Source organism: Stereum hirsutum (assembly GCF_000264905.1).
Source record: "Stereum hirsutum FP-91666 SS1 unplaced genomic scaffold STEHIscaffold_2, whole genome shotgun sequence".
Taxonomy (NCBI): Eukaryota; Fungi; Basidiomycota; class Agaricomycetes; order Russulales; family Stereaceae; genus Stereum; species Stereum hirsutum.
The window spans coordinates 2,668,071-2,694,792 of NW_006763132.1; the positions used below are offsets into that span (position 1 = coordinate 2,668,071).

The window sequence follows — 26,722 nt, forward strand, 5'->3', positions numbered from 1 at the left end:
GCATCAGGGATGGGACATCGGATTTTTGGCCATTTCCGTCGCACGTCGGATGGAACATCGCTCCGCATAAGGCCTTCCCAAACCCTGGTCGTCAAAAAATTTCCCCAAATCATGTTTTTGGCCGTGTTTGCCAAGTTTTTACCCCATTTTTTGCGTCCCCGAGAGACATTTTCGTCGCATAGCGGGATGGAACATCAGCATCGAAAAGCCGTTTTCGTCGCACTACGGATCGGACGAAACGCGATGTTTCGCTCAAAATTCGTCGCATCAGGATGGGACCTCCGTTAGCATACGCAGGGGTCCTTCCGACTCCCGCTTTTGACTTCATCGTCAGACTCTACTACTGTCACCGAGGTCTCCCACAACGACATATACACCAAGTGCATCACTCCACGACCCCGGTTTCTACCTCAGTCCTGTTAACACTTGCACTGTGGTCGTATCATGATGGCCCAATCATATAATTCTGACAGTTCACGATACTCCGAACAATATTCAACTTCCGTGAATCCGAATGGGTTGGTGCCACCACAATGTCTTTACTGCTCATGGCTCATTTCCTTCTTTTTCAGCCTGCATCATGACAATCGCAATCAAAATCAGGATCGATTTGGAGCATTTGTCGACTACAATGCACTGTACAACGACGCAACGACGCGTCTTGATATTGTATGTCACAACATCACCGTCTTTCCTTCATTACCTGATCATTTGGTGAATAGCTTGGTGGCTCTGCTACTACCGCTCGCGACCTTCATGAGGAACCCGACTCTAATTTGGCAGCAAGTGATAGCCAATATCCGGAGTTCGTAGACAGACAAGTCATGCTCTGGGACAATTCCGCAGTGCGTGCACTTTTTCTTCGTGACATTGGTTTTTGGTGTTCACAAGTCACCATCAGCCTCAAGAGCCAACCACGGAGGTTGAGCTCCCCTTTGAACTCCCTAGCACATACTCCTTCGAAGCCTCGCAGCCTTATGGAATCCAGAACCCCTCTATCTCCTCCGTAGAGTGGAACGACGCAACGAACTATCCTTCGTATGGTTCTCAGCACCAACCCATAACAGACTTTGGTCCCCTCGCTCAGTGGGACACCCAGTATCCACGCGACTCGCAATTCTCCACTTCCTTTTCTCCCATGGACAATCTCGTCAGTCCCGCTCAAATGGCTCCTTCTCACGAGGACCTTAGGAGTAACTACTCTCCTTCGTACGCCGAGCAGTACCTGTTGGACATCGAGGCGCGAGAGGACGACACACTCTCCATTCATGTTCGCATCCCGCCCTCTATTCCTGGAGCTATGTACTACGGCACCCACCTGATATCAGAGTTCTCGCAGGACGCGGATGGTACCATCGACTTCCGTGTGCATCTCCCGGCGGGGTGCGCACGGGTCAGCAGCACCTTTGTGCATGCTTAGATCGATTGCTGAATGTTCGAGAACGCCTTTGCTTGCATTGATATATGTTTGTCGTTTGTTTTACTTTCGCCTCGATGAGCTCCCGCGCCCTCAGCTCTCTTTTGTTATCGTTATGCTCTTGATATATCGCTGTGTTATTGCTGTCATCCTCCCCTTATCGAGAAGTCTTGCTCTAGTTGTACTACTATGTATGCCCTTCGTTGGCCAGAGTTGTGAAGTGTATCGACATTGTACTTTGTTTTGCGTCATTGCGGGACGCTGTTGAAGTTACATACCGAAGGCCGTCTCTTGCTTGTTGAATAAAACCTTTATTTATTCAAAGTACGCTGTCGCACATCTGAGTATAAATTGCGAACACGCATTGTGTCTCTACATGTCCATCCATACGAACACACCAAAGTCCTGAACCAATCCATAAAGTCCCAAGAGTACTGCAAAACATCGCCACTCTTCTACGCCTCGTCCGTCACACCCCATTTCCTAGTCCATTCCACCACATATTCCGCCATCTCCCTCGTCTGTCCAACTCTATCGACAGCGTGTTTTCCCATCCTCCTCTCAATCTTCCTCTGTCCACCCCTGTCCCAAGCTTCGGAAACTTTACCCGCCCAGTCTCCTGCTTCGTACTCTTCACGCTTCATCTCGATTCCAACGCCTTCGTGGTCGAGGAGCAGACGGAGGCCGTGTTCTTCGATGAAGAGAGGACGGGAGACTGGAATCACAAACGAGAAGAGAAAATAAACGTCAGTGGAGTGAGATTGGTACAGTTTACGAAGATCGAGTATCGACCGGCGACATACCGTAAATGAACGGAGTGCAAGACTCGGTGCATTCTGAGACAGCACCGTATCCCTGCAAGATCATCAGTGAAACGCCAACCGTCCGATCACGAATAGACCTACCAGTTTTCCCAAGAGCACATCCCCTACAGCCATCAGATCTGGCATATATATGTTCTTCGGCGCGATATAAAACCCCGCCGGTAACCCGTCCTCTTCGTCGTCACCCACCGCCGGCTGTGGCGGCATCAAATACTCACTCGCCACTCCAGCAGCTGCACTTCCGTTTCTGTTCCCGCTCGGTTTCGTCCCTTCAGAACTCGACGAACGACTCATGTTGACCGGCGTCACGCTTCTCGAACCCCAGCCTTTCGTGTCAGAGACGCCACAGACGATCGCGATCCAGGAGTCATCCGGCAAGAGCAGCGAGTCTTGTATGTCCATTTGGTCGAACTCGCCAGAAGCCACGAGATCTTGGGAAGGTGGAGTGGCGGGGCCTTGCGGCGGCAGGGAAAGAGAAAGATAGTCGTTTGAGCTGGACCTCTGGTAAATGCCTTCGGGAGTGGGTGGGAAAGCAGTGATTGTGGGGAAAGAAGGCGTTCCGGAGTTGGCATTGGGACTCGTAATAGATGCGGGAGCGGGCGCGCCGGGGATGAATATCTGTGTGGCGGATGTGATTCTTAGAGGTTTCGGACGCTCCGGTGCACTTGGCAGGCTTTTGACTATGCCGACGCCGTTGTCGAAGATGGTCTTTGCGTGTCCATTTGATTGACCAGCAGAGGGGGCCGCCAAGCCGTGAAGAGACTGAGAGAGCTCGTGAAAGAGGTCTGAGGGATCAGGTCCAGAGCCAGGTAGAGAAAGAGCAAGGCCCTTGTGTGATGCGCTAGAGGTGCTGGAGTGATTATGGTCATGGAGCATGGGCGTCCCGCTGGTAGACGGTTGACGAGAACCAGTGCGACTCCGTTGAGGTTTATGAATGACCTGCCCGCCGAAGGACACGACGAGTATCTTTGTCCTGGAGGCATCATGAAGGTGCGGTGGGACGCCAATAGAGGAAAGAATACGAGCACGACCGGATGGGGTATATACGTCCGAAGTAGTTTGACGAACTAGGAGCGGAGCAGCCTTGGCGATGCGAGGAATTGACTTGGGTATATGTTGAGAAGGCTGTGATGAAGGCGCAAAAGGAGTGGAAGGATGGAGTTCCCATGAAGATGGATCCTGGAAGAGATGTTCCTTGATTGATATGCTGAATGTCATGGAGGCCGGATCGACCCAGTCTGGGGCAGGAAGAGCAGCACGACGAGCAAATCCGGGGATAGGAATAGCACCTGGGAGACGTAGGAGCAGATCGGCTTTGAGATAGCCTTCTTCAAGCTGGGATACAAGAGGCCAGAGCTCCTCGTCTGAGATAGGTGTATCATCTGGTAAGGCTGGAGACGTCGAAGCCTTGGGATCGGCGTGCATGGCAGCGGCAGGTGATTGACAGACGAACACAGCGGAGAGGTAGCTATAGACAGAGTCGAATGTGAAGTTTGTGACGAGAATCGAAGGGAGACGGGCCTTATTGGCGGCTAGACTGAGTTTCTTAAGGGTGAATGAGTACTTCGAGGAGTAATTGACACCACTATACTTACAAAGCCAGAAATGCCGCATCGGACAGGACAGCGTCTGCCTGAATATCACGAAGCCATTCCACTTCTTCGGCCACTTTCTGATCCTTTTTGCCCAGAAACGATCGAAGGACTTCCACGCTCTTCCGGCGGTCTACTCGGTATCTGACCCTCTAAATAAACATATGGGAAAATAGGGCTAACGAAGGAAATCACTCACGCTACGGGCTGAACGACCACCGGATCGATCTCAGCATACCTACGACGATGAGATAAAGTAAGCACTGAAATGATTAGGCCGTGCAGCTGGAAAGTGGCGGGAATGGGACCTGTAATGCGCTCCCGCTTTGATGCTATCGCTGAAGACATGGGCTGGAGCTGAGGATACTATGTGGACCGAGATCGAATTCGAGAGATGAAGAATGCTGGACGTAAATGCAGAGACGCGAGTGGCGTGTCCGTAGCCTGAAAAATATATGATACTATAGCTACTGAAGCGGAATACAGGTGAATGAAGCATACCATGACCGGAACAGTAGTACGCGAAACAGAGTGCCATCCAGGTCGAAGTGGGCGTAAGCTCTGGCTCGTGGTATGATAGGTTCTACTTTCTAACAAGCGGCCAGAACAAGTCTCAGTACGCTGTCGTCGAGGACACTGTCAAGACACTGTTCCAAGTCGTGGATGGTTGCGAAGGTACCGTATGAAGGAATGGGTCCAGGAAAGGCAAGTTGGAACGCCAAGAGATTGACCGATCGGAGTCCAAAGAATTGACCGGGAGCTTAAAATATGTTCCCCGTGGCGAGATGCCCTTGACAAGTGTGGCACGCCACGACGCTCGACGTTTCGCCCAGTTCGGTCTTGCATTTTCTTGTTTCCGTCCACCATCGCAGAACGTCAAGCACCAATGGTGACACAACCCGAAAGACCTTCCCCCTTGGGTAGACTAGACGACGGCACCCTTCAAACGGGTCGTTCAGTCTCCGTACCTCCAGTGCTGGGATCATCTTTTCCTTCGGATTCATCTGGAAGTGTACCGACCGCATCGAGCATCCGAAGCTCTCAGAAACCAAGACAAATCAGCGAGGCACTTATCTTTGGTGACAGAGACCGCTCAAGTCCAATAGCGCCGTTGGATCAAATGCCTCAGCTCGGACGTGCCGAACCCTCCATCGTCAAGACACGCACCGGGAGCGTTCTTTCAAGAGGATTTATTCTCAAGACGGATCACTATCCATCTGGTGCGTTCTTCGTCCTCACACTTTCACCAGCGAACACTCGCGGGAATCACCACATCATATCGGGGAAGGACATGTGTAATTAACGCGTAAACTGGTATTTGCGATTTGGAAGGTCGGGCCCTTGATCTTGATCTGAACGTTCACGGGGCACCAAATTTCAGAGCTCCTCGTCAGGGCAATTTGAATGTCTATGGTGCAGCTCAGCCACGCTCGCAAGGTCTGAGGGCTATTCTATCTGTCTTGCGCGCACGACCAAATATACCCAACCCGTCCAATGTCGTGTGGTTTTCTACACGTGAGGAGCCTATTGGTGCGTTCTTATTTCATAGCAAAGTACACTCACAGTACTGAGGTGGAGCCCGTCATCATCTCAGTCTACATCTCTGGCCGCCCCTTCGTACTCCGAGACGCATCCGAGCCGCGCAAAACATTGCATCTGTCCGATCGTGCCGAAAACCTGGAGGGAATCGAAATCAGACTAAAGAATGATATCCTCGCCGAAGCCGCAAGGTATGACTTTTATTTACTGGAGGTCATTCGTGAGCTCACCTTACATAAAGATATGGAGGCCTCCTGCTCACACACAACGAAATCGGTTGGTCTGTTCATACCCTCTGCACTAGATGAGTATGCACTGACTGTCACAGCACAGCCGTGGAAGATGGTGATGGTGCTATACTGCCTACCTGGACTGCTGTGGACGCGAATAATGTCAAAACGTCGCGAGAGCTGTGGGAACATATGAGGAACGAAGGGTGGCGCGTCGAGGTTAGTGTGGCGCTAGCATTTTCCTTTGCCTTCAATCTTACGGAGGGACCTTTTTTTCGCAGTACCATCGGTCAGGATCATGCTCTCTTATTTCTACAACAACGCTTACATTTTATCAGAATTCCCATATCACCAGATCGCCCAATCGAGGTAAGTGTGGCGCTAGCTTCCACCCTACGAGGAGATCACATTTACATTTGTTCAGGACAATTACCTGGATGCCTACCTCCAAGTCGTCAAGAAAACAGATCCACTGAAGACATCTCTCGTTTTCTCGTGTGGTATGGGGGCCGTACGAACCACATTTGCTATGACTGCTGCTTCCCTCGTTCGACGGCGTCAATTGATCCTTAGGGGTATGGAGGATCCATATGGTGCCAAGGGGCTCAGTACACCGTCTATGATGAGCACGAGTGGAGCGAACACGGTATGTTTACTTGTCATCGTCCAAGTATTTCTGTCTTCTTACTACTCGACGTGGAGGATTTCTAGCCGTCAAACCCGAACTCAGTACATCGTCGTCTCTGGTTCTTAGACAGATCATTTACTGACAGATTTTCCGGATAGGGATCCGACATACGCCGACTTCCTAACGAAGCTAAGATCGTGCAAGCACTCGAACAAGCCAACGCCCAACAAGATCTCAACAAGTCCCTCCTCCGCCTGACCTACATCCTGCAGCAATGTGAGCCCTGCACTTGCGGTCCTTCTTTTTGGCGGATACGTCTACTAAACTAAACCGGTCGCGTTAGGCTCACCTACTAGTTCCTCTCAACGGGTATTCGACCTTCTTCTCACCAACAGTACCTTGCTGGAGAATCTCCGGAAAGCGCACATGGGCAACTACGGCGTCATCCTCAGTTTGCTGGGTTGTTTGGACCATGGCTTAAGGGCGAAGAAGCTGGTAGATCGGGTTATAGATTCTTGTAAGGCTATACACTGCTCAACGGGTTTTACTAAATTTCATGTGGGTAATAGGCGATCATGTCGTCAATCTACGGGAGGACATTTTGATTCACAGGATCAAGTACTCTTTGACGAACATGGATGAGGATAGCAAGGATGAACTCGTGAGTCTGGTGTTTTCACATCTGAGCACGACCCCTGACCTCAGTTCCATCTCCACAGCTTGGGAAGGCCGTAAAGGCACTTGAGAAGTAGTATGTGCTGCTATATTCGTCCTGTTCGCATCGTTCCGCTGACCGCTTCACTTTCAGCTTCTTCATGATCGCCTTCATGAGCTATGTTGAGTCGCAAGATGACTTCGAGGAAACTTTCTCTGATTGGTTAAAGGTACATTGTCTTGCCTCTACATACTTACGACTACTTTCATTTATCTCGCATTAACTTAAATTCCAGGCCCGAACCGAGATCTGGAAGTACGCGCACCACTCCTCAACTCCGAGTCTCTCTATCATCTCATCTTATCTTTCTATCCAGCCAAATTACTTTCCTCCGCAAATCTTACGGCTCTCGACTGAACGCATTCGCCCCTATCACAGACCTCTCAGCTCTCTCCAAGTCGAGTTCAGAGGTACGGTCCCTTGTACGTAGCCAGAAGAACGATGTGGCGATAGCGGGTGGTCAAATACTTGGTGACGAATACTCTGATCACGTCGTAAAGGTGTGTGAAGGATCTTAGGGTAATGGACCGCCTGACTAACACTGAACTTATGGCGTAGAACCGGAGTGGCATTATCCTTCGCGAGAGGTATGACACACCTCTTAAACCTAGTCCATTTCAAAGGTGAGGCCCATCGCTAACTTTCATGCGCCCATGAAGTACACTCCTAAAATCCGACCAATGGCACCGGGAATCCCATCAAGTTGCGCACGGCGTGCGTGGCGCGATCAACTTCCGCAATATCCCGAACACGAAGATCTACGCGCTCGGACAGCCGACAGTCGAAGCGATCGACGAGGTCGTTGTCCGGGTGAAGGAGGCGCACCCAGATGCCGACAAGATTATCTGGTTAACCCTGAGGGAGGAGCCGATCGTGTATGTTAATGGGGCGCCATATTGCTTGAGGAGGGAGAGGTTCTCGTTGCGGAATATGAAGGGTGCGCTTACCATCGTCACCGTTATATTGCCGTGCTAACTCACACGGTCTATATATTTTCTCTGTGGAATGATTAGATTATGGTGGAATATCGTCGTCGAGGCTGGAGGTACTCGAAGAGAGGCTCAGGGATGACGTCGAGTCTGAACTATACTCTTTCGGTGGGAAGTACGTACCTTTGCCCCTTCCTTTCGCCATTCTCAACCCTGAATAACTGTTTCGCGTCAGATTACTCCTGCATACCGAGACTCCAGATGGTTCCGTCATTCCAATATGGGAAGAAGTCCGTCCGCAAGACGTCGCAGTCCTCAAAGAAGTCATGTCGCGCAAGTCCGTGGGCAACGACATCGCCCTTCACTACTCGCGAATACCAATCACTGCCGAGAAACCACCAGATTTCTCCGATTTCAGCGAGCTCATCGACGTTGTTATGGGCGCCAACATTACCTCAACGCCGATTGTGGTCAATTGTCAGCTGGGAAGGGGTAGAAGCACCTTGACTTCTATCATCCTGGTGTTGATTCAGCAATGGCTGGAGCATAACAAACCTCCACAAAGACCATCCTTGGCCAACTCAACGTATCCGACTACGGAGAACATAGTGCTGGACAAGCCCGTTCGAAGACAATCCTATGTCATCATCAACAGTGCGTCGTTCAATGGTTGACTATAACTTACTGGCGTGCGCCTGACTCGCCGTACTGCAGATTTGTTGCGTGTAATCCGCAAGGGTCCTGCGGTGAAGAATACTGTTGATGAGGCGATTGACCAATGCGCCGAAGTATTCAACCTTCGCGACTCGATCGAGGAAGCAAGGACCAAGGCGGAACAGGCGTCGGACGAGAAGTCGAAGAAGATGTATGCACAAAGAGGTATGATTTCTTTGTTGTATTCTTTACTTTTTGTTAGCTCACAAAGGCGAAATTTAGGTCTACAAAACCTCCGTCGATACTTCGACCTCATCGTCTTCCAGGCGTATCTTCAATCGACAGAGCCAGACACCATGAGTACTGTTGGCTCATTCGAGTCGTTCGTAAAGAGTTTGCCAGGTAGCTTCTCTTGTACAATCCTCCGAAAACATACCTGATCGCCTTGTTATCAAAGTTCTGAAGACATTCGAGAAGGAACTCCTCGCCGAAGGACTGGCTGCTCTCAGTCCTCTTAATCGTGTCGATATAGCAGAGGGCGTGGCTCTCCCAGACGAAGTAACAAAGATCGTCACCAACCGCTCGGGGAGCATCCTCTCGGCATCGACTATCCTGAAGAGCGATTTCTTCTCGAATCTCCAGAAAATGACACTACCAGAGTTGGTCGTCTTTTTCCGCTCAATGATCTGCACATTGACTGACCTCGCGTTGACGCACAGACGAATCGATGGATCACCCAATTTCAGAAGGGTCCCGTTGATGCTCCACCCTGTTGCATCTAGGTCTGGATCGACCTCCCCGGATGGCTTCGAGTTTGTGGCTGGAAATGAGCAGGATAATAAATGGGTGTGCGGAAGTGGGATGCCGACCGTTCAAGGGTAAGACATGCATCGACATAGCTTGACGCCAATACTAAGTTATATCAATGTTTTCAGCCTCCGTCGAGCATTGGCACGAGTTAACGCAGGACCAGACGGCGCCAACTCGGTCTTTTGGACATCATTACGGGAGGTGAGTTAGAATGACAATACCTTCCAAGCGTTGGTACTGACCATAGTACACAGGAACCTGTCTTGTACATTGCCGGCCGGCCTCATGTATTGCGCCTGGTGAATCGGCCTCTGGAGAATGTCGAGTAAGTCCATCCATCTCCCGCACAACGAGAGGAAATCTCAGATTATGCACTCGCAGAGCTACCGGCGTTACGACATCGCTAGTCGAAGCTATGGAGAAGAGCTTCAAGAAAGATGTCCTGCGGGAAGTGCGCGCGGGTGAGGGCCGTATACTTCTCCATGACGAGGTGGAAGAGCGACCAAACCATTTCGCAATCGTGCCGATATGGGAGAACGTCTCGGAGGAGGATATCATGACACCCAGAGACGTGTTCGAGCTCATGGTGAAAGAGGGTTACAAGATCGACTATGGCCGTGTCGCTATTGTATGTATTCACCTCCAATATTTCCCTGCCTACTGCTCACTGACTGTCTCACTAGACCGACGAGCAAGCTCCCCTCCCGGGTGCGCTTTCTCAACTCCTCGACCGCGTCTTGTCAGGCCTCGATCAGGCGGGCGACTTCGTCTTCAACTGCCAGATGGGAAGAGGCCGAACAACAACGGGCATGGTCAGTGCTTGCCTCATCGCAACCGTCATGACCTGGGATCAGCATACTCGTGACACCGATGAGGCCGAAGATGGGAATGAGAGCCCACCCGAGGAATACGATGCCATCGATGGGCCTTCTGAAGAAGAGGCATATCTTCAAGGTGAGTATCATTTACTGCCATATATTCGAGAGCACTGAGGCATCTCTGACCACGGCTGTTTTATGAAGGGGAGTACAAGATCATCCTTCAGCTCGTCGGGGTTCTATCGCATGGCAAGATCGCGAAGAGAATGACGGACAAAGCTATTGACCAGATGCAGGATGTGCAGAATTTGCGCAAGGCCATCTACGAGTACGTTTGGTGTCCATCCTCTCACATTCGCCTCTAATGACGTTTACTTTCTGTAGCAACAAACTGAAAGTTGAAGCCTGCGAGAAAGGGTCATCAAAACACCGGAAGCTCTTCACCCTTGCGGTGAACTATTTGTACGTATCTTTTGTCTCTCTTGCCTCCTTGATACCTTTAAGTAACTCGCTGATTGGGGCTGCCGTTCTTAGGTATCGATATGCGACACTCATCGTCTTCGCGAACTACCTCTTGGACAAACGCGAACACAGGGAAGGCGACGTATCATTCCCCGAGTGGCTGTCCGAACACAGGGAGATCACAAAACTTCTAGGTCGACAGTCGTTGGATTGAGGTTTTTGCGACTGTTTCCGGTTTCTCTCCTCTTCTGTTCCCTCCTGGTTGAATTCCATATTTTCTTCGAGTCTTTGATTTCACCAAAACCCAAATTCCTCAGTGACATATTGTGGTTTTGATGAACGGTGTTCCCCAAGAAGGCTGGCGCTTGTCTCTGTTAAGTTGACAGGCTGTTACTTGCACACCGGAGCTTCAGAAACAAGAGAGCGGACAACGTTAACCGTGAAAGTAGTTTCAGTTTGTTCACCTGCTCCCGTCAGACACCCGAGGATGCTCCTGGTCATAGTTTCAACACTTGGCATGCTATTTATATCGGGCCACCCGTACTCAGACAGTGTCCTCTCGCTTATGGGGTAGCCTATTCTGCGATGGTAGTGCTACCAGACTCACACCTGACGAGCATATCTGGGTCCTTGGCTAGATTTTGAGGAATAAGTTTTGTATCCATACTAACGCTGCGAGTGTGGACAAATTAATCAGTTCACATAGGATCATAGCTTTGAGGAACAGCCGCTCTGGCAACTCGCACGAAGCCCAGGTCAGACCTAGGTGGCATAGTAGTCCTAAAAATGTGAGTATATATAATGAGTTATCTCCCTCATTCCCCGAACGACATTGCTTCACCTTTCGTCATGATCAAATGTTCAAGATTGCATAGGTCCTACATTATATATCTTCTGTTGTTCTTCCCACTCGTCGTGAGCGCACGCGCCTTAACTGAGGCTGAACTCCTTGCGGCGATCACAGTTCGTGCGTGCCTTCCATCCATCCACTTAGATGTGACTTTTACTGTATTGCTCTTGTCTACCTCATAGCTTGCATCATCGTCCCATTCGTTCTCCTTGGTTTGTTATTGACCCTCTGTTGCCGACGATGTCAAACGACGTACACTTAGACTGGGGGTCCGAGCCTGAGGGAGAAAGGTTGGAAAGGGTACCTATTCCCTGATCTGCCCGGTGGAGTAGCGCCTGTCGACGTGAACAAGAGGGGAGAGAGCACTGGCATCATGGGGGAGAGACCGGAAGGTGTACCGGAGCTTGAGAAAGGGGAGGTCCATCCAGAGATCGCCTGAGAGTATTGACGAGAGCTTACGAGCTCTGTTTTGACGTTGGCGGAAAGCCTTCGCTGATGGTGGAGGCGGATATCTGTACGTCGAAATGACGATCCTCTAGGTGTACGGTTGACTGATACTGATATAGGCAGGGACTTGAGATATTTGTTGTGGCCACGAGCCTGTGCTAATTTCTTCTGCTCCGGTGGCGCAGGTTGTTGCTCATACATCTGATTGAAAGGGATTGAACAAGGGAATCTATGGTTTAATTGGGTGATTTCACGGCATGAGGCTCATGGGATATATATTCGCCTCCCCCGTGTGGTACCATACGGCATATGGTAGGATAAATAAAGGTTTTTCAGCCTGGCGTTAAGGGTCCACATCAGTTGGGATAGTAGAAGCTGACAAGCAGAACTATTGCGAAAAAAAAATCGAACATAGAAAGTTCACAGAGCTGGGTCCAGTAGATGACAACTGTCGCCCTGGAGCAGTATCTACGAGAGTAAGTGCCATGATTGTCTCAAAGACCTCCCGGAATCCCATCTACACATTGGTGTTCTCCGAGTCGGCGATGCTGTCAGTTTGAAGTACGCAGGGGCAGAGTGATGACTTCTGAGCACCGATAGAGTAGATCATAGGCCCCACATGTAAGAGTAAAGCCGAATCAGTAGTACCTGTCCCCACGGTCAAGTAATTGATATCGCGGAGTGGCGGAGGAGGGAGGGAGGAGGACAGTCGTTCTCCTGACGCGTGGACCAACTTCCGCTCCTTGTCGATCAAGGTCGATCACCGGAAGTCCGAGATCCGCTGGGGCCTTCTTCCAGATAAGATAATAAAACGATCTCAGATGCGCAGGAGATCGCCGAAGGAGATCACAATTTTCTGCTAATCTCAAGCATGTTCTAGTCCCGAACGAGCTCCGTACAATACTTTTCACCCTCAACCACCACAAACTCCCTTCGACTCACCTCACAAAATGGCCGAAATTCACGATCAGTTCGACACGATTCTCATCCTTGACTTTGGCTCTCAGGTAGACCTTTGGCTTTACCAGCACTGAGTTGCTGAAGCCGACTCACTATCCAGTACAGCCATCTTATCACAAGAAGATGCCGTGAACTCAACGTCTACGCAGAACTCATGCCATGCACGCAAAAGATCAAGGATCTGTCGTGGAAACCCAAAGGTGCGTTGACTCAATGCATGATAATGTGCCAAAACGATTGACCAGTAATTCGGGCGATAGGCATTATCCTGTCGGGCTCGCCTTACTCTGTCTATGACTCCGATGCTCCTCATGTGGACCCAGAGATTTTTGCTTTGGGTGTACCGATTCTCGGTATCTGCTATGGGCTGCAGGTACGTTCCACTCATCAATTCGTGCCTGACTGCTCTTGCATCTCCTCACCATCCGTATGTGGCGACAGGAGATCGCATGGAACCTGAAGGGAAAGGTCGCTCAGTGCGACCACCGCGAATACGGTTTCGCGAACGTCCAAATCAGCAAAATAGGAGGCCCGAATGCGTCCGCGGATGCGTTGCTCGAGGGTCTCGGGGATGAGATGCAGGTTTGGATGTCCCACGGCGACCAACTGTCCCAAGCGCCACCAGACTTCCATACCATCGGTCAAACCAGCAACGCGCCCTTCGCTGCCATCGCTCACAACTCGAAGCCTATCTACGGTATTCAATTCCACCCCGAGGTGACTCACTCGCCACGAGGAAAGGAGGTGATCGGACGGTTCGTTTTGAACATCTGTGAGTGTAAGACTAACTGGACTATGGTATGTAATCGTTCATATCCTTTGTTTGGTGCTCGTGTTCTGATCTTGCCTTTGAAATAGGAAGAGTTTATCGGAAAGGAGATTGCCCGCATTCGGGATATTTGTGGCCCTAAGGGTCGTGTCATCGGTGCTGTCAGTGGTGGTGTCGATAGCACCGTTGCAGCGAAGTTGATGCACGAAGCTATTGGAGACAGGTTCGTGCCAGAAACCTTCTCTTTTGTTTCTCTCGGTTTTATCTTCTCGTTGTATAGGTTCCATGCCATCATGGTCGACAACGGTGTTCTCCGCCTCAACGAAGCCGCCCAAGTCAACGAAATGCTGAACAAAGACCTCGGCGTGAACCTCACCGTCGTCGACGCTTCATCTCTCTTCCTGTCCCGGCTCGAAGGTGTTGAGGACCCCGAACAAAAGCGCAAGATCATCGGCAACACTTTCATCAACGTCTTCGAGGAACAGGCAACCAAGATCGAGGCCGCCGCGGAGGAGGAAGAGAAGACGGGCGCGGAGAAGAAGGGAAAGGTTGAGTGGTTGTTGCAAGGAACACTTTACCCCGACGTTATCGAAAGTATCAGCTTCAAGGGCCCCAGTGCGACGATCAAGACGCATCATAACGTTGGAGGGTTGTTGAAAGATATGAAGTTGAAGTTGATCGAGCCGTTGAGGGAGCTTTTCAAGGGTAAGCCACTTCGCCCTCCATTGTCGATATTTCCCGTATCTTATTGGACTCCATATTTGCATAGATGAAGTCCGCGCGCTCGGTCGTCTCCTTGGCATCCCCGCCAACCTCGTTGGCCGTCACCCCTTCCCCGGCCCAGGTCTCGCCATCCGTATTCTCGGTCCTATCACCCGCGACCAGGTCAAAATTTTGCAGCAGGCAGACAGCATCTACATCGAGGAGATCCGCGCCGCTGGACTTTATAACCAGATCAGCCAGGCGTTCGCGGTCCTTCTTCCTGTCAAGGCCGTCGGTGTGATGGGTGACAAGCGCACTTACGAGCAGGTCCGTCCAATACTCGTATTAGCCGATATCGTTTGACTAGATTGTTGATTGTGGGTAAAACAAAAGGTTATCGCTCTTCGTGCAGTCCAGTCAGAGGACTTCATGACTGCAGACTGGTAAGTCGCGTTGCTTCGTGGTTCGACTTGGTACTAGGTCCTGAACACTCTGCCGTGTAGGTTCGTCTTCCCCGCCGAGGTCCTCAGGAAAATCTCGTCCAGGATCACAAACGAGGTAGCCGGTATCAACCGAGTCACCTACGATATCTCGTCAAAGCCGCCCGCCGTATGTTTTACCTCTTTTCTGTATGCTCCGATACGTATTGGACTGACGCTTTTTTGCAATTGCAGACGGTCGAGTGGCTCTAAACGAGTTCATCTGCTCCTGTACGCGATATCGCTTGTTTTTTGGAACGGCACCTCACCCAAAAGGATGTCGAGTGAGCGGAATGCTTGAAGAAACTAGGCGGTTGTTGAGACTTATAGTGTAGTATTTGGACAATTCGAAGCGGGCAAGGAGGACGTCAAACTGAAGTTCTGGTTACATTTTGTGTACCCCCATTATCATAATACAGGGCTTTGGGATAAAATGTACTGCATAGACCTAAATCGTTGAGATACTTCGCAACTCCGTGACAGCAGTTTCAGTTTGCGATCGTTGTTCACGGGTCTACAGGACGAGATGTTCGGGTTGCACGGGATACGGATATTTAATAACAAGAGGAATGAACGAGGACTGAATAAATAACGTGAAAAAAGACTTCTGCAAAGAGAATGCTATGAGTCCATGCCAACTACATAGTACTCATGAGAGTTCGAACGTAGACGGTGTGTGTGGCGGTGGCCCCTCAGAGTTCGGGGACCGTCGGGATCCGAAGTGGGATTGGTCATGGCGTGGCGGAACGCGTGCGTCATCCAGCCTGATAATCTTTCACTTCGCGCTCACAAAGCTCAACGTCTCCCAAGCGCTCGCGAGAGTGCACTCGTCGTCCCCTCTTTCTTTCTTTATTGTCGTTCACAATACTTTCGTAGGCTGGTGCACACTTTCTTGGGCGACAGATGAACATATTTGCCAGCGTTCGCGCGGCGGCAGCGTCGAGCTCGGCCACACGAGCGTCGGCGTCAGCACATCGCGTGCTGCGAGCTCGGACGACACTGCGACCGCGTATACTCCCAGCCATACTCGAACGTCGGTCATGTTATTCGACGGTCGTCGACTATTATTCTCCCTCGGGACACGACCGACTACGTCTCGATGATGGATCGCGAGGCGAATCCGGGAGCAGCAGTTCGTCTGAGTCATCTGCACCACCCTCTTCCTCGTCTTCAGGCGACAACCCGGACGGTTCAGATCCACCAGACTCATCCCCACCACCACCGGAATCCCCACCAAACCCATCACAACCGGCAGCCACGTCTATTTCGCGCCAATCCGTACCCGAAATCTATCCCCAGGTCCTCGCTCTACCTATTGCTCGAAGACCGCTCTTCCCTGGTTTCTACAAGGCAGTCGTCGTTCGTAACCCACAGGTCGTCGCTGCGATCAAGGAGATGATGAAGCGCGGCCAACCCTATCTCGGTGCTTTCCTTCTCAAGGACGAACAGGCAGATTCAGACGTCATTACGGATATAAACTCGGTTCACCCTGTCGGCGTTTTCGCGCAGATCACGAGCGTGTTCGCGGCGAATACACCAGGGGCGAAGGAGGATGAGAAGGAAGAAGGCTTGACGGCTGTGCTTTATCCTCATAGACGGATTAAGATTACGGATCTTGTTAAGGCTGGTGGTGGCGTGGAAGCTGCTGCACCTTCTACGGTCAAGGTCGAGAGCGTCGCTGAGGATACACCTCAGCAGTTGGAGACCCCACCTTCGACGCCGAGCACGGAAACTGGTGATCTGCCCGCTGATCATGTCTCCAAGATTCATCCGACTCCGTTGCAGACATCGTTCCTCCAGGACTACGACATCTCCATCGTCAACATCGAGAATCTCACGACTCAGCCGTTCAACAAAGACGATCAGTATATTCGCGCCTTCATGTCCGAGATTGTTTCCGTCTTCAAGGACATTGCCCAGTTGAACCCGCTTTTCCGAGACCAGATCACCAACTTCTCGATCAACCAGGTCGCCTCGAACGTCTTCGACGAACCGGACAAACTCGCAGACTTCGCGGCCGCAGTCTCTACCGGCGAGGTCGGTGAACTGCAGGACGTGCTCGAGAGTCTCGTCGTCGAAGATCGGTTGCGCAAAGCCTTGTTAGTGTTGAAGAAAGAGCTGATCAACGCGCAGCTGCAGAGCAAGCTTTCGAGGGACGTGGATTCGAAGATTGCGAAGCGGCAGAGGGAGTATTACTTGATGGAACAGCTGAAGGGGATCAAGAAGGAACTGGGTATGGAGAGCGACGGGAAAGATAAGTTAATCGAGAAGTTCAAGGAGAGAGCAGCATCGTTGAACATGCCCGAAATGGTCAAGAAGGTATTCGACGAGGAGCTGAACAAGCTCGCTCACCTTGAACCTGCTGCGTCCGAGGCAAATGTCACGCGGAACTACCTCGATTGGCTCACCCAAGTATGTATCTCACCCTCGTCTTCGTCTTTCCTCTCTGTTTACCATTGGTCCGTTTTCAGATTCCCTGGGGCCAACACTCCACCGAAAACTACTCTATTTCCCACGCCACCCAAGTCCTCAACGACGACCACTACGGCCTGAAAGACGTCAAAGAGCGTATCCTCGAGTTCCTCGCTGTAGGCAAACTCCGCGGCACAGTCGAAGGTAAAATCATCTGTCTCGCCGGTCCTCCCGGTGTCGGCAAAACCTCCATTGGCAAGTCCATCGCGCGTGCGCTCAACCGCCAGTTCTTCAGGTTCTCGGTCGGTGGGTTGACGGACGTGGCGGAGATCAAGGGACATAGGAGGACATATGTGGGCGCGTTGCCGGGGAAGATCATTCAGGCGTTGAAAAGGGTGGGCACGGAGAATCCGTTGGTGTTGATTGACGAGGTGGATAAGATTGGGAGAGGGATTAACGGGGATCCGGCGAGTGCGTTGTTGGAGATGTTGGATCCGGAGCAGAATACGGCGTTCTTGGACCATTAGTGAGTCTTGCTCGTTTACTTTTCTTAACGTTCAATTTTTTAGACTGTAAGTGAACTAATGTGTTTCGGTTGAACAGTATGGACGTCCCGGTCGATCTCTCTCGCGTTTTATTCGTGTGTACCGCTAACGTCCTCGATACCATCCCCGCGCCACTCCTCGACCGTATGGAGGTTCTCGAAGTGAGCGGCTACGTTTCTGAGGAGAAATCCGTTATCGCGGACAAGTATCTCGGCCCTCAGGCCAAGGAGGCTTCCGGATTGAAGGATGCCGACGTCGTTCTCGACCCGACCGCAGTGGACACACTCATCAAGTACTACTGCCGGGAGAGCGGAGTCAGGAATCTGAAGAAGCACATTGACAAAGTACGTTCCACCAGCCACTTGACGTCTTATAGACTATATTTTCTGTGAGCTGGGTAGCTGACTTTGACCTTACTCGGGCTGTCTATCTGTGTTGTATAGATCTATCGCAAAGCTGCGTTGAAAATTGTCCAGGATTTGGGCGAAGAGGCCTTCCCTGAGGCCGCCGCTGTTTCTGCCCACCCCACGGACGCCCAAGGCAATCCGAAGTCCGTCGAATCTGCGAACCCACCACCGAACGAACCTGCCGCGCCTGAAACTTCCACCCCTTCCCCTGCTACCGCCACATCATCTACCGCCACCACAACCTCTGACTCTTCGCCTGCGGCTTCCGAGACGCCATCCACCGAAAACACGGATAAATCTGTGTCGACGGAGGACAAGGAGAAGTCTGTCACGACCGAGGCTCGTAAGCCCCTGAAGGTTCCGGAGACCGTGCATGTGCGGATCACACCAGAGAACTTGAAGGATTATGTGGGTCCGCCGGTGTATTATAAGGATAGGATGTATGTAAGGGCGCCACCACCGGGCGTAAGCACCGGTCTTGGGTATTTGGGCAATGGATCAGGGGCAGTCATGCCAATTGAGGCTACGGTGCGTTTTTCCCTCTTCATCTCCAAACCTCATGGCCACTTGCATAGAAGAAATGCTGACGAGGAATATATGAATGGATAGACTATGCCAGGTAAAGGCAACATACAACTGACCGGTAAACTGGGCGAAGTCATCCGCGAGTCGGCGCAGATCGCGTTGAGCTGGGTGAAGGCGCATGCGTACGAGCTTGGGATCACGAAGAATGCGGAGGACCAGTTCTTGACGGAGAGAGATATCCATGTGCACATGCCGGAGGGTGCGATCGGGAAGGAGGGGCCGAGCGCGGGGTGTGCGTTGACAAGCGCGTTTGTCAGTTTGTTTACGAAGACGAGGATCAGTTCTGATATCGGTGCGTTCGGTTCTTCCCCTCTTCTCTTTTACTTCCGTGTCTTGAATTTGGAGTGCAAAGTTGTGCTGACTGTATGTGGGTTTTTGGTCACTTCTCTGTGAATAGCGATGACTGGCGAGATCTCGCTCGTTGGCCAGGTCCTCCCAGTCGGTGGTCTGAAGGAAAAGATTCTCGCTGCGCATCGCGCTGGTATCAAGACTATCCTCGCCCCAGCCGCTAACAGGGCAGATATTGAGGAGAACGTCCCGGAGAGCGTGAAGACGGGCATCAAGTTCGTTTATGTCGAGGATATCAGGGAGGTGCTGCAGGAGGTGTTCAAGGGGAGCGAGGCGGCGGAGAGGTGGAAGGTGACGTTGCCGGTGGATAGGGACGAGGATGGCAATGTTTACTCTTAGAGGAGGACGTTCTGATTTACTTTCTGTGTGTCGATGCCCGCACAACACCATCAAATTCCAGCAGTCACCCCACACATACACACCCACGACATTCACCACTTGCCACCTATACATGGAGGCCCTCATTCACCCCCACGCTTTCCATTCGATGAATACCGACCATTGCTGAATGCGAGCTATCTATAACCTCCTCACTACACCTTTACCATCTGCTTTCGCGTACGTAGCATTATTATCTGCATGTATTTTAGAGTCTCCGGGTTTGCTTCCTTGCTCGCTCTCCCACCTGCCATCATAACACGCTCTCAACTCATTTCCTCTCTGCATCTTGACGGTGTTGAAAGCGGCTACACTTTGACTGAGCTCCGACCGAACCCTGCCGCAGTAGACTCTTGCTCGAACTGAGGTACCTCGAAGGTTGCGTTGTCCGTGGTGATTGAGTTTAGCTGGTGGCGACGCCACACCGGCTTCCTCCGAACCATCAGTCCTCGTTCCGATTCGCGCCACTTCCGAAACTTCCAACTTTGTAGAGCTTCCTCCAAAATCTGGTCTCTAGCTTCTGAGTAAACATTTTGTACTTAGGCGGCTTGCTCATTTTTGAGAATATCTGAGTGCGGTGTTTCTTATTCAGAATCCTTCGCTTCCGATAGACCTGACGTCCAATTTGTAGAAACGAGTTTACTATTGTGTATCTTGCGCCATCATCAACTCAGCAACACGTTAAGTCCACTTTGCTGCTACTACTTTCGTGGCTTCTTTGATTCTGCACATAGAGTCTCCTCAACCTACATACTTAACACGGACACTAGTACTAGTTCGGTCTTGGCCAGATGTAAGCTGTTGGAGCTATAATTATTGTCTTTAAATCTATCTCATCGGGCTCGACTACGTACTGACATCTTAAGTCCCACGCATTCATGAATTTCACTGCGGCCTGGTAGAACTGGCAGACTGACATATACGACGGTGCCGGTAGTGCATGATAGTTGCGACAACCCGCGCCTTACATATATATTTAATACAGACATGGTCCTCTCCGTGGGCACAAATCATACATCCCAAAAAGATCATAACAAGCAAGAAAGTGCGCCCTTGCATACCCGACATTAGGCTGGCTGAAACCACTCCGTAGAACGTGAACTCTCATATTTGCTCAGGACCCGGGGCGTTGTCGGCTTGCGATCGCTTTGCATGTTGGCTAGCGGTATGCCATTCTCCGTGCGCTCGAAGACGTTTGTGGGGCCCATGACTTCGATACGGATGTTAAATGTGATTCTGCTGATGAGTGTCGCCGAGAACCTGCATTTTGACCGCATGAGGCGATAGTGAGCCGACTATGGTGTGAGTACAATGTATGAAGGAATAGAACTGACGCAGCTGTCGGTCTGTTCAAGACAGCGCAAATGATACCGGTCACATGTAAGCTCGGTAGTCAGATAGAGAGACGACGATTTGAGACATACACGGCGGCAATAGCTCTCAGTCCTGTTGGCGCGTGGAGAATCATGACTGCCCACAGTAGATTGAAAGAAAATATCGCGCTGAAACACCAAAATCGAAAGTGAGAAACCGCTCGAGTGAAGATGACTCAAGGATACTAACAAGTAATACAGCGCCCCATCCCGGATCAAGCACTGCGTTAGAGTACTTCGTCTGGACCCAACAACAGGGTACATCTTGTAGAGGTAGAAGGTCCTCGCCATGGTGAGAACAAAAATAAGAGTCTCGAAGCCTAGCTCGAAGAGTACATATATAGGAGACAGAGACCCTCTGCACGTACGGGGGTTTATTAGCAATAGCTTCCATCTCAGACATGTAAAATTTATCTGTACTCACGCTCGCTTCGGAGGTAGAAAGATACAAACTACGAGACAGATCATGCAAACGTTGATAAATGTGCGGGGAATAGGAATAGCGTACTATGGAACTCAGTGTTATCGATCGGATCGGGGGCAGCTACAAGTTGGAAACATAAAATACGTGAGTGAAGCTGCATTTCGTGGACGACGGACAAAGTGATACTTACGCCCGCTACCGGGGAATGTCCAGATCCAAAAACCAATCACAGTTTGCACTATCATGAGGATAAGAAATCCCGCCAATATTATCCGATTCTTGTTGTAGAACGCATAGATTCTGGTACGACATGGGCCTAAGTTGTAAACTCCGAAACGAATTGTCTCACGCACCGAACGATGAGCATGGAATCTGCAAGTAAGGCCACCGGAACACTTACTCCCAAAGGGAGGAAGTAGCTCCATTTCGCACAACTAGAATCATTTCGGGTATGAATTTCGAGCCAACGGTCAAGAATGAGACTCTAACACTTACCTTTCTCCAGTCATTCTCGTAGAAAAATAGCCTAAAAGGGACGACCTCATTATAACCCGGATGCTTGATCTCGACGTGCAGGTGTGACGCTATGGACCACTTACCGTAGGCAACAACTATCATAGCCGAAAGGGCATAATAACGGAGCTGACCCCCGATTGGTCAGGTAAGCTAGATGAGACTATCACGTACTTACGAAGGACTCACGAGGAGGAAGATGTATGTTGCTAAGAGTGATCAATCAGCGAAAGAAATGGATGTACATTTGTCATGTAAGCCTACGCAGCCGTTTATTCCTTTTCCATATTGTCTGAATCTGAACTAGAGGTCATCCTCGATTATTGGCATCTAAATATGAAAGGCCTTACCTCGTCTGGCAGTGTGCAAAGATAGTCCCAAATCACGACTGTCAGGGCGGCCAAGAAGAAATACTGGTGCAAACTATCGTCACCAATGATGCATATGGCTGTTCGTAAGATATTTTGTCACCTTATTAACGAGGCTGGTTTGCAGAATAATCGGGTGTTATCGGCAAAAGTAGTTGAGGCAACAATTTTGAATATGGTAGACGTACATTTGTGACAAGTCCTGCTCTATTGCAGGTGTAAGTCCGCTCGATGCGAGTGCAGTGGCCAACATGGAAGAACAGGAAGTTGAATGCGAAGCACAGCTGAGTTGATTACCTGGAGGGAACCCGAAGTACGCGCGTCAACTGGAGACACCGGGCCACATTGATCTACCTTTCACAAGCTATATGTGTTTGTGAATCGCCACCACTAAACTGGTCTTGACTTGAAGAGGCGTCAAAATTCCTGGATTGTAACCGTCCAGGTGTGAGTAAGCGTACGTTGTCCTCTCCAGAGCGGAGGTAAGGCATAAGGTTTGATACTCTCGGGCATCTAGGTCCATCTGGTCTCCCATGATCTGAGGCAAGTCGCTTACCTGTCAGTGTAAAGATCACCGCGCTCGCCCCTCTGTGATGGAAACCGTGATATGGAGAGGTTTATTTTTATCAGAATATCGCCGCACCTTCTTCCTGCATGGGAGAAATGGCCGCTATGACCATAGAGAGATCTTCTCTCTGGAGAGAGCGGGTGGTCATCTGTCAAAGCGAGGTCCTTGTCACTTGACGAACATCATTGCGGGTCGACAAAAATAAGTCGCCTGAGAATTACGCTGCAGTCCTGCGTACTGTAGACGCTGATATTTCCCAAAGACTGTCACTGATTGTATCTCCTGAGACCGACTCTGCTGCTCGAGCCACGCTTGAAGGATCGTTCACTGAGAGATATCATGTCTGTGAAGTCTGTGGCTATGTCCCCAGTCATGATAGAGTTTCAGTGCATAACGCCGCGGCGCTTTGTGGGTACCGCGGTACAGCGAGGTAATGAAACAAAGGGCATTGCATTGGGAGAAAAAGACCGAGGCGTCTGCAAGAATGCTGGAGTGATAAGTGAAGAAACAACCGGCGAGAGACAGCGCCGTGTTTGGTCGAACCAAAGTTACGTAAGATCCTGACAAATTGTGTGGGCCGGCTGCATTTGGGCTACATATTCGAGGATATTTGGACCAGTTTCAACAAGTTACAGACCGGCCTGATGCCCAGCCTAAGGGGAACGACAGAGGTATCTCAGCTACGTTTGGTTGTGTCTGCCCTCGCTAAGTTGAACTCCTCGGAGAACGAGAGCCTTGGAATGGCCTTGCAGTGTCCAATCAGGGTGTCTGCAGGCTGTGGTCCTCGAGTTCTCAAAGCCGAGCGTTAGTACGTTTTGAATCGACTCGTATTGTGACATATTCTTGGTAATCAACACGAGGTAACAAATAGTGCAGACAACGAATGTATCTATCCAATTTACCAAGTGGGAATCTAGATCCCCCGATTTCACCCCCGAGCTGCCGTGTAAATATTGTCCAATACGTCTTTGAAGTCTTGCTCGACTATCTTGCGCCTGTGGTATAAGGTCAGATGATACTGTGATCTGCAGTTGACTATTTGAACTTTACCTAACGTTGCCTTTCTCCTGAATTATCAATAATTGTTAGCGAAAAGGCCAACGGTGGAGTTATGGGAGACGCGGGAAGACGGAGGTAGAAGAAGGTTCAAGAGTACGTACCCCAGTCCTGCTCAACGACTCTCTCGGAACGACAACAATATGAGACGGGTCTTGTATGCGCTCATCAACGAACAGACGTGCATTGTATGGGGCGGTAAGATTGATGATAGTCTTCTTCAATGCGTCAATGTCGTCCTCTGTGACAGTCTCGTTGACAGGTTCAACGAAGAGCACGGGGAAAGGTTTGTAGTTCCCGACGACCGTACAGTTGTGTACGACATCCGCGCAGGTAACGAAAACATTGTCCTCGATAGACCTGACCGAGTAAGTGTAAATCATTCAATAAAACGCAACGAGAGATTACAGTGGAGGAAAATATGATCGCTACGTACTTGGTATCACAGAAAGTAAGAGCGCGACCCGTCTGGATCCAGTCGTCATTCCTACCACCTATATGGTGTATCAGTTCACCTTCAGAAAATTGAAAATACATAGGCATACGGAATACATAATAACCAGGCTCGACTTCTTCGAACAAATCACCGGTGACGAATCCGTCTGCTCTATTACGGACTCTTGGATGAGGGCAATTTGGAGCTGTGTCGCTGAAAAAGAGATCGAAGAGTTTTCTCCCAGCATCGCCCTGCCGCGATTCTTCTCTCGTTCCGCTATCATTCACGCTCGATGTGGGAATGAATTGGGCTTGTACATCAGAAATAACGCGCAGCAAATGACGCCTTGGACGATCGGAAAGGTTGGCTATGAGACAAGGAGCTGGGGAGGGGGATTAGTAAGATTACTCAAAAACTTGGTAGGAGAAACAGATCTTACCAGCTTCGGTGGATGCATACATGTTCTGTATGAAATCAATTTAGATTGATCATCGGCATGCTCACAGTGCAGTCATAAAGAGGGTGGACTTACGGTCGCTGGAATGTCGTTGGTTCGAATCCAAGCTTCGTCCTCAGGATTGAGCGCTGTACCGGTATAAGCAATATGTCGCATGCCACGAAGACCGTTCAAGACTCGAGGGTCTCTACGTGCGATGCTGATGAGGTTTGAGAACCAGGGTGCGTATAACTGCAGACGGTTGACACCTCCATGCTCGATCATCGCGAGTAACTCCTCCGCACTGAAGTTCGCCCTAGGGGTCTGAATCGCACAGCCGTGCTTAGGTGCTAGGTAGTTTATCACTGCCGTAACCAAGTAAACATGGTGCTACAGAAACGACGTTATACGACACAAAAAAAACACTCACTCATAGCCGTCCCTACGTGGGCAAAATTTCCAAGGGTGTTGATCACGTCCTGGCCATCAAACTTCCCTTGCCATACCCCAACTGTGCGCCAGTGGACGTCACATTGATTCTTGATCCAACGATGCGTTTCTGGGATAGGCTTTGGTTTGCCACCTGTGGTTCCGCTCGTATGGAATATCATCGCAATATCGTCGTTCTGGACTTCAGGAAGTGTTGGAACATCTGCGGGCAATTTCGACCCGGAGGAAAGACCAGGAAGTGTGCGAGTAGGAAGACTGAAGCCTGCGGTATGATCGATATATTCTGCATCAACCAGTAGTGCCTTCCCGTTGCATGCTTTGAGCAAATCACCGATAACAGCGATGCCTTGTGCAAGATACCTCGAGCTGAAGACCTGGGGAACGAAGCCGGCCGCTGATATGGCGTAAATATAGACGAAGTCGCTATATTTATGCCCGGTGAGCCTAAGAAATAGATACATGGTATGTTAGAGCGATGGGAGTTCTCAGAATGGAACGATGCTAGTACAAACCACAACCCAACGACATCGCCGTTCTTGATACCTTCATCCGCGAGGACTTGGCGGCAAACCGAAGCCGCCCGGATAAGGTCGTCCTTATAGTCATCCCAGGTAACTGTTGTCCACGAAATACCCTCGTCTGAGCCAATGAAGCGTTTAAAGACAGGTACTTGGGGATTTTGCGCCAAGACGTCCATAATTTTATGCATAAAGTGAGTCATTGTATCGATTTTCTGGAGTGGAGAAAGAGAGGTACTGGAAGAACGTGGATCAATGGAGCGAACGAAGCGACCAGGAAACAACTTGCACCCAGGGATACATAGCGGTACTTCTATCCAAGTCGGACATGTTGCGTTGAGGAACCGAGGAGCGCGCGAAACACGCATCGACTGCAGTGATATTCCTTTGAGAAGCATACTAAAGGGAGATAATGTGGTACCATCGTGGCGTTAAGAACCGGGATAAGAGGGAGAGAGCGCACCTTTTTTGAACGAAATGGGAGCATCAGGATCAGGTCCGCGGATTGAGTACATTCCGCGATGACCGGGGTGAAAGCCAGCCGAATCCAGACTTCTGTGTTTCTTCTCAAATCTCGACCGTCCATCCGGGCCATGTAGATGCAGTAAGTACTACTCACGAAGTCTGGATACATCATGATGATAGTGAAAACTGTCACCGGTGAGTGATTGTATTGAACCTCCGGTACACAATAACGTTCATGATCATTCCAACAAAAGCAGCGTCCTCAGCGCCCGCAGCGGCAGCGACTCGTGAGTAGTGATTTGAAAGGCGGTCATCAACCGTAGAGAAGCGATGGCTCAAGAAGAGGTCAAAGGGAGCGAATGCGGCTTGTTGACCGATCCAAGCACTCGGTAAACCTGCCTGAGAGTACTTCTATTTTAGGGAGTTTTATTTCCTTCCCGGGACGCACCTCGCGCCCTATTCGTGCTTGCTTCTTCCTTTCTGTCAGTAACATCCCCTTAACATTCCTCGTTGATGCTCAACTATCATTTCGTTTCCTCGCGACTCTGCAATGCCACCTCAGTCAAGACTCCCAGCTTCCAAGAATGCCTGACTGCTCCACATGTACTCAACGGA

At 50.4% G+C, this 26,722-nt stretch overlaps 7 protein-coding genes across 7 annotated transcripts; 4 read left to right on the plus strand and 3 right to left on the minus strand.

Annotated features, from left to right (window-relative positions):
* The first annotated feature begins 358 nt into the window (after positions 1 to 358).
* On the plus strand, positions 359 to 1,551 carry STEHIDRAFT_144697 (uncharacterized protein). Its single transcript, XM_007300067.1, has 4 exons — positions 359 to 518; positions 573 to 669; positions 723 to 845; positions 902 to 1,551. The coding sequence occupies exons 1-4, from the start codon at positions 445 to 447 to the stop codon at positions 1,418 to 1,420; spliced, it is 813 nt and encodes a 270-aa protein (XP_007300129.1). The 5' UTR covers positions 359 to 444; the 3' UTR covers positions 1,421 to 1,551.
* A 240-nt stretch (positions 1,552 to 1,791) lies between these two features.
* Positions 1,792 to 4,505, minus strand: STEHIDRAFT_73263 (uncharacterized protein). The gene is made up of 7 exons (XM_007299405.1): positions 4,335 to 4,505; positions 4,142 to 4,277; positions 4,033 to 4,071; positions 3,837 to 3,977; positions 2,323 to 3,778; positions 2,221 to 2,272; positions 1,792 to 2,132 (listed from the first exon to the last, which is right to left on the minus strand). Exons 1-7 carry the CDS (start codon positions 4,369 to 4,371, stop codon positions 1,873 to 1,875), a joined length of 2,121 nt encoding a protein of 706 aa, XP_007299467.1. The 5' UTR covers positions 4,372 to 4,505; the 3' UTR covers positions 1,792 to 1,872.
* A 448-nt stretch (positions 4,506 to 4,953) lies between these two features.
* STEHIDRAFT_153038 (uncharacterized protein) lies at positions 4,954 to 10,832 on the plus strand (the record flags this gene model as incomplete). Its single annotated transcript, XM_007300068.1, has 31 exons — positions 4,954 to 5,053; positions 5,166 to 5,363; positions 5,428 to 5,563; positions 5,614 to 5,648; positions 5,706 to 5,821; positions 5,884 to 5,891; positions 5,941 to 5,971; positions 6,027 to 6,248; positions 6,314 to 6,331; positions 6,389 to 6,506; positions 6,574 to 6,747; positions 6,800 to 6,891; positions 6,950 to 6,981; positions 7,039 to 7,114; positions 7,181 to 7,200; positions 7,262 to 7,445; positions 7,504 to 7,532; positions 7,605 to 7,882; positions 7,959 to 8,049; positions 8,110 to 8,528; positions 8,589 to 8,753; positions 8,811 to 8,930; positions 8,986 to 9,187; positions 9,248 to 9,406; positions 9,464 to 9,539; positions 9,593 to 9,663; positions 9,720 to 9,966; positions 10,022 to 10,292; positions 10,361 to 10,484; positions 10,541 to 10,618; positions 10,691 to 10,832. 31 exons carry the CDS (start codon positions 4,954 to 4,956, stop codon positions 10,830 to 10,832), a joined length of 4,032 nt encoding a protein of 1,343 aa, XP_007300130.1.
* Positions 10,833 to 12,831: 1,999 nt separating this feature from the next.
* On the plus strand, positions 12,832 to 15,303 carry STEHIDRAFT_73268 (GMP synthase). The gene is made up of 10 exons (XM_007299406.1): positions 12,832 to 12,922; positions 12,976 to 13,075; positions 13,136 to 13,248; positions 13,317 to 13,673; positions 13,734 to 13,867; positions 13,925 to 14,349; positions 14,414 to 14,673; positions 14,740 to 14,789; positions 14,850 to 14,955; positions 15,021 to 15,303. The coding sequence occupies exons 1-10, from the start codon at positions 12,866 to 12,868 to the stop codon at positions 15,036 to 15,038; spliced, it is 1,620 nt and encodes a 539-aa protein (XP_007299468.1). The 5' UTR covers positions 12,832 to 12,865; the 3' UTR covers positions 15,039 to 15,303.
* A 312-nt stretch (positions 15,304 to 15,615) lies between these two features.
* STEHIDRAFT_73271 (ATP-dependent protease La) lies at positions 15,616 to 19,778 on the plus strand. The gene is made up of 6 exons (XM_007299407.1): positions 15,616 to 17,237; positions 17,297 to 17,763; positions 17,841 to 18,126; positions 18,226 to 18,717; positions 18,799 to 19,066; positions 19,172 to 19,778. Exons 1-6 carry the CDS (start codon positions 15,729 to 15,731, stop codon positions 19,459 to 19,461), a joined length of 3,312 nt encoding a protein of 1,103 aa, XP_007299469.1. The 5' UTR covers positions 15,616 to 15,728; the 3' UTR covers positions 19,462 to 19,778.
* Positions 19,779 to 20,567: 789 nt separating this feature from the next.
* On the minus strand, positions 20,568 to 22,431 carry STEHIDRAFT_153041 (uncharacterized protein; the record flags this gene model as incomplete). Its single annotated transcript, XM_007300069.1, has 14 exons — positions 20,568 to 20,760; positions 20,835 to 20,846; positions 20,925 to 21,002; positions 21,064 to 21,231; positions 21,298 to 21,325; positions 21,382 to 21,417; positions 21,488 to 21,535; positions 21,698 to 21,731; positions 21,793 to 21,939; positions 22,000 to 22,019; positions 22,075 to 22,108; positions 22,161 to 22,223; positions 22,282 to 22,294; positions 22,367 to 22,431. 14 exons carry the CDS (start codon positions 22,429 to 22,431, stop codon positions 20,568 to 20,570), a joined length of 939 nt encoding a protein of 312 aa, XP_007300131.1.
* A 1,243-nt stretch (positions 22,432 to 23,674) lies between these two features.
* On the minus strand, positions 23,675 to 25,821 carry STEHIDRAFT_153042 (acetyl-CoA synthetase-like protein; the record flags this gene model as incomplete). Its single annotated transcript, XM_007300070.1, has 9 exons — positions 23,675 to 23,741; positions 23,797 to 23,813; positions 23,907 to 24,162; positions 24,239 to 24,296; positions 24,348 to 24,620; positions 24,678 to 24,702; positions 24,771 to 25,039; positions 25,105 to 25,568; positions 25,637 to 25,821. The coding sequence occupies 9 exons, from the start codon at positions 25,819 to 25,821 to the stop codon at positions 23,675 to 23,677; spliced, it is 1,614 nt and encodes a 537-aa protein (XP_007300132.1).
* Positions 25,822 to 26,722: the final 901 nt, after the last annotated feature.

Bases quoted from the DNA above. Each gene is read 5' to 3' on its own strand.
- STEHIDRAFT_144697 (XM_007300067.1), top strand. From the start codon at position 445: ATGATGGCCCAATCATATAATTCTGACAGTTCACGATACTCCGAACAA. The intron at 519-572 runs GTTGGTGCCACC...CTTCTTTTTCAG, and splicing joins ACTTCCGTGAATCCGAATGG to CCTGCATCATGACAATCGCA. The intron at 670-722 runs GTATGTCACAAC...TTTGGTGAATAG, and splicing joins CAACGACGCGTCTTGATATT to CTTGGTGGCTCTGCTACTAC.
- STEHIDRAFT_73271 (XM_007299407.1), top strand. From the start codon at position 15,729: ATGAACATATTTGCCAGCGTTCGCGCGGCGGCAGCGTCGAGCTCGGCC. The intron at 17,238-17,296 runs GTATGTATCTCA...GTCCGTTTTCAG, and splicing joins ACCTCGATTGGCTCACCCAA to ATTCCCTGGGGCCAACACTC. The intron at 17,764-17,840 runs GTGAGTCTTGCT...TCGGTTGAACAG, and splicing joins ACGGCGTTCTTGGACCATTA to TATGGACGTCCCGGTCGATC.
- STEHIDRAFT_73268 (XM_007299406.1), top strand. From the start codon at position 12,866: ATGGCCGAAATTCACGATCAGTTCGACACGATTCTCATCCTTGACTTT. The intron at 14,350-14,413 runs GTAAGCCACTTC...ATATTTGCATAG, and splicing joins GTTGAGGGAGCTTTTCAAGG to ATGAAGTCCGCGCGCTCGGT. The intron at 14,790-14,849 runs GTAAGTCGCGTT...TCTGCCGTGTAG, and splicing joins GACTTCATGACTGCAGACTG to GTTCGTCTTCCCCGCCGAGG.
- STEHIDRAFT_73263 (XM_007299405.1), bottom strand. From the start codon at position 4,371: ATGGCACTCTGTTTCGCGTACTACTGTTCCGGTCATG. The intron at 2,273-2,322 runs GTAGGTCTATTC...ATGATCTTGCAG, and splicing joins ATGTGCTCTTGGGAAAACTG to GGATACGGTGCTGTCTCAGA. The intron at 2,133-2,220 runs GTATGTCGCCGG...TTGTGATTCCAG, and splicing joins TTGCACTCCGTTCATTTACG to TCTCCCGTCCTCTCTTCATC.